This window comes from Etheostoma spectabile, chromosome 22, assembly GCF_008692095.1.
Source record: "Etheostoma spectabile isolate EspeVRDwgs_2016 chromosome 22, UIUC_Espe_1.0, whole genome shotgun sequence".
NCBI lineage: Eukaryota > Metazoa > Chordata > Actinopteri > Perciformes > Percidae > Etheostoma > Etheostoma spectabile.
This window is the reverse complement of record NC_045754.1, coordinates 22,574,690-22,579,781: the sequence shown is the minus strand read 5'-3', so window position 1 is coordinate 22,579,781 and position 5,092 is coordinate 22,574,690. Positions and strand designations below refer to the sequence as shown.

Here is a 5,092-nt window from a genome sequence, read left to right as displayed (position 1 = left end):
CCTGGTAAATCCTCGTACATCATGATTATCATCTGCACGTGCGCGAACATATTGCACATGCGCAGAACGGATCATGCAGGCAGGACGGATCGTGTACCGACATGAACTCAAGGTTTGGAAATGCTGAATGAGAATATGTTACAAGGCTTTTTTCATAATGTAGTCAGAGACTAATACCAATTTGAAAAACTAGTGAAATTCTCCTTATGACCGTGGTCATTTGTCCAGGTTAGATTCCTGTGGCTTTACCTGTGTGTCCCCAGGTGTTTAAAGAGGAGAAGTACTTGAAAGAGGCTGCAGAATGTGCCGAGGTGATCTGGCAGCGAGGCCTGCTCAGAAAAGGCTACGGTATCTGCCACGGCACAGCCGGCAACGGATACGCCTTCCTGTCCCTTTACAAGCTGACCCAGGAGAAGAAATATCTGTACCGTGCCTGCAAGGTAAGAACAAGAGTCCACTTTTGTTTTTCTTTTAGAGCAAACAAAAAAATGTTTCCTAATACAAAGAGAAAGTTTAATCGGTGCAATTTGATAAATCCTATGCGCAAAAAATATGGTAACCTTAAATCTAGTTTTGTAGTGCTTTGGTCAGATGGAAACGTATGTAATGTTGAAGTGAGTGAAACCAACCGGACTATCTGACCAAACGCTCCAGGGTTCAGGGAAAACTAGTCTACATCCACGACATTCCACTTCTGAGATTGCTCTGGTGCCGCCGGGTGCCAGCTAGACTCCAGGGTTCAGGTTAAACCAAAGCAACAGCTCAGGTGTGAACGCTAAAATATCACAGACCACAGCTTAAAGCTCCATTGTGTAATGTTTCGAGTTGATTCTTAGCACATCCCCTTTTGTTGTTTCCCAATATGTCCTCATTCATGTGTAATTAGTTCCACCAACTAATCAAAGTATTCTCATAAGCGTAGAATCTGCCATTCAGAATCCTTCAGAATATATTTGAGCGAGTCACTTGAGGGACCACTAAGGTCTATACTAAAGAGATTCAGATACACTATAGGGCCCACTAAGGTCTATAAAAAGACTTCAGATACAGTATTAGGGGACCACAAGGTCTATATAAAGAGACTTCAGATACAGTATTGGGACCACTAAGGTCTTAAAAAGAGACTTCAGAACAGTATATGGGACCACTAAGGTCATATAAAGAGACTTCAGTACAGTATTAGGGACCACTAAGGTCTAAATAAAAGAAACTTCAGATACACTATTAGGACACTAAGGTCTATATAAAGAGACTTCAGATACAATATTAGGACCACTAAGGGTATATAAAGAGACTTCAGATCAGTATTAGGGGACCATAAGGTCTATATAAAGGACTTCAGATACAGTATTAGGGACCACTAAGGTCATATAAAAGAGACTCGATACAGTATTAGGGGGACCACTAAGGTCTATATAAAAGAGACTTCAGATCCAGTATTAGGGGACACTAAGGTCTATGTAAAAGAGGACTTCAGATACAGTATTAGTGACCACTAAGGTCTATATAAAGAGACTTCAGATACAGTATTAGTGGACCACAAAGGCCCATATAAAAGCATCCAAAGAGCACCATACCTCTGCGTTTTATGCTTTTAGACTCAGTGGCACCGTGAGAAAGGCCAGGGGGAGTTTAATTTTTAATTTAAAGCCTATTCTCTAGGACATGTAACGGAGTCACCAAGGAAGTTAAGAAGAGAGTTAAAACGGCAACGTGACAGGCAAAGCAACAACACATGTGGCTTTTCAAGATGGAAAGGTCTCACAAGGAGCAAGGATTTTAAAAGGGCCGCCTGCAGTTCCCTGCAGTCTTCTCTAAAGGTCATTCTGCACCAGAACCACGTCTAGGATACTTTTCCTCGCATCAGGGATGACAAGGATTGTCTATTTTGTAACATAATCATATGTGTGGTGATTTCCCTGGCAGACCACTCACGTCATGTAACACAGACCAGCCCCAGCTAGAACAGCTGCGTGTAACCATGGAGATACTAAGAGATCATTTATGTTTCATGGACGTTGTTCCTACTGCTTGGAGAAATATATTGAAAACACAAACCTTCGTTTCTTGTCTCCTACGCCGTAAACATTGCCTTACACTATTAATCTTGTACAATAAACAGAATAACAATAGCACTGATACTTTCCTAATAATGGCTTGCATATGGTTGGGAACCCAAGAGCTGATGTTATTAATGAAATGCTACCAAAATGACCAAAAACTATTATTACACCGGAAGGAACTCTCCCGGATGAAGTCGTACTTCTTGGAATAACACGGCCACCGTAGGAGTGGGAGGGGCTAGAAAGGAATGTTCAGTTGCTTGTCATATGCAATTTCACCACTAGATGGGTTAGGGTTCAATTCTTACACAATGGAGCTTTGAAGAAAATGGATGTTTGGTTGCTGAATTAAAGGACATTTTGTGTGCACTGAATGTTATTGGTGGTACAAACTCAATTAAGTTATTGTTTGATGTGTACTCTTCTCTTTTTGCATTTTTTCAAACATGTACACATGCATATTGGATATTACATCCTTCCAGTTTGCTGAGTGGTGTTTGGACTACGGGACTCACGGCTGTCGCATCCCAGACAGACCCTACTCTCTTTTTGAAGGTACTACATGTTTTAATTCACCTTTCCACCAGATTAATTTAAAGCTGCTGTGACATTTCCCTTTATCCACATAGCCACGACTGTGAGCGCCAAACACAAATCTCTGAATGAGAATATGTTACAAGGCTTTTTTCATAATGTAGTCAGAGACTAATACCAATCTGAAAAACTAGTGAAATTCTCCTTATGACCGTGGTCATCTCTTCTCATGTCTTATCTTCACCTGATCAATCCAAAACACTGTCAAAACTGGCTATAAATGACATTTGAATGTTCTTTTTTTTAAACCCATCTATTTGTGCACATTATGCAGCAAATAAATGTGGTATGAATAATGCCATAAGATGTATATAAGATTATAGTCACTCCATTATCGTGAATCATATCGCGATCACAACAGTCAAGATAATCACAATCAGATAATTTCCTCAGATCGTGCAACACTAGATTGAACCAACTAAAAGTTCTAAAAGCTGTTGAACTAAAGTAAATTAGTGCATGAGAAAGAAAAATAGTCAGGAAAGCAAACAAATGTTTTTTCACTGAATGTCTGTTTCTGTGTGACTACACTGAGAGCAATGGAAACTGGAGTAAAATTCCTTGTATGTGTTCACATGGTCATTAAAGCTGATTCGGATCTGAAAGTGTTTACACATTACTAGGTACATCTGAACTGTCAGACTGCTGCTGCTTCAGGCTACACCAGATCTAATTGTAGAACCATTTGGTTGTCAGCTGTTAGACTAAAGTGTGTGATTGTCTTGTTGGCAGTAATGGATGTGTTTGTCCACTCAGGTATGGCTGGGGCTGTCTATTACCTATCAGAGGTGGAAAAGCCTGAAGCCTCCTGCTTCCCTGCCTTTGAAATTTGACCTGCCAACTGATGGGATAGAGGATGAAGGGGACGTGGACAAAATGTTTGAGTCTTTGTTCGAAGCTGGCCAAGGATGCATTTGTGATGCAGATTTCAACCTTGGTCATGAGTAAGTAGTCAGCGATTAAACTGAAAATGAAGAACTGAGCTGAGTGAGTGCAGTTTGTTTGTTAGAGTAAACATCTCGTTTGGTTGTGAATATAAGATGATATGCAAACGGATAAAGGCAAGATTAACTACGGAATAATGTTGATCTACATCCATGAAAATTTGAGGCGTGGCTGGACTGAAGAGGACAATGTTGTGGAGGTCTCTTCTTGAAGATGGACATGACATGGACCCCCTGTCTCTTCACAAGAGAACCCGCTCTTACCGTCAGTCTTTAATAGCATTGCAACCAGGCCAAGGAAGAGGGAGGGGGTGTGGAGTGAGCTGGTTGGTGTTTCTATGCCTCTGCATGCTCTGTAAATGGCTTTTGGTGCCTCATATCCTGTCAATGTAGTGCTTTCCTCTTCCTGTATTTGTACATGTCACATTGTCTCTTTCATATAGCAGTATATACTAACTCAGTGCTAGTTTGAAGATTGCCAGACTTGTGTGAAGCTAACCAATATATCAGCTATTAAGTCAGAATAGCATTGGCTTTCTCCTTACTTTTTGTGCAAGTAAATATAAACTATAATGATACTTTAGATATTGTGCCCATTTTCCAAGTCATTTTTTGGAACCATTTTTGAATGTTGCCTCCGGTTAGGGTTTTCCATGGCAGTGATTGGTCTGATTACAAAGCTTTGGTTTACTAATGGAGACATCCTTATGTCCTGTTTCTCACAACATTTGCTTTCTGGGTTGACCATTGTACCGATAAGTCAAATTTCACTTGACAAGTGGAAGCTAGTTAACCTGGCCGGTTAACGCACTGATTCTCATTAGACTATTACTTTTTGGTCATGTGATTTCAGCATCGGCTGAGTCACCTGCAGCTTTTGCATACAGAGTATTGTGTTGGATCCGCATTGAATAAAGGGTCCAATCTATATCAGAATGACATATGGAGTCACATAGGGATGGGTGAAATCAACATGGGGAAAATCTACATTTTTTTCTTTACAAAATTAAAGTTAACATCAGCAGACACATTAGACAGGGGACATGGTTTAGTCCAATCAGAGTTTCATATGTTACTTTTAGGCAAAGATATAACAAAGCCCTGTGTTAGACTTAGCCATCATGTGTGGTACCAACAATGACACCTGGTGGTAAAGGTGTACAGTACATCCAATAATTCCAGACAGCATAAATGCCTAATTCTCTATTCTGTAAAATATGCCCTATTCTGGCAGTGATGTCTTTGCATGAGGACAATGTTCCATCTACTGTATAAGATGTGTGTGCCCATCTGTGGGAGTGTTTCCATCTTCTCTGGTGTGTTTGCTGGTGATATGAGTGTTTGACCTTCCTGTCCGTGTAGTTGATCTGAGGCCTGTAATACAAACCCAGGGTTTTCTGTATCACAACGGTGGATGACTTGTTATCGGGTTAAATTGCCGTGGTAACTTCTGCTGAACACCTAAACTGGTCGGGAGCAGGTTAAATTGGA

At 40.6% G+C, this 5,092-nt stretch overlaps 1 protein-coding gene across 1 annotated transcript in view; it reads left to right on the top strand.

Annotated features, from left to right (window-relative positions):
* lancl2 (LanC lantibiotic synthetase component C-like 2 (bacterial)) overlaps positions 1–4,586 on the top strand; it is a 35,679-nt gene extending 31,093 nt beyond the window's left edge. The window contains exons 8-10 of the mRNA XM_032503957.1: positions 264–440; positions 2,546–2,618; positions 3,414–4,586. Coding sequence (XP_032359848.1) covers positions 264–440; positions 2,546–2,618; positions 3,414–3,490 — 327 coding nt within the window. The 3' untranslated portion in view covers positions 3,491–4,586. The remainder of the gene's footprint in view (positions 1–263; positions 441–2,545; positions 2,619–3,413) is intronic.
* Positions 4,587–5,092: the final 506 nt, after the last annotated feature.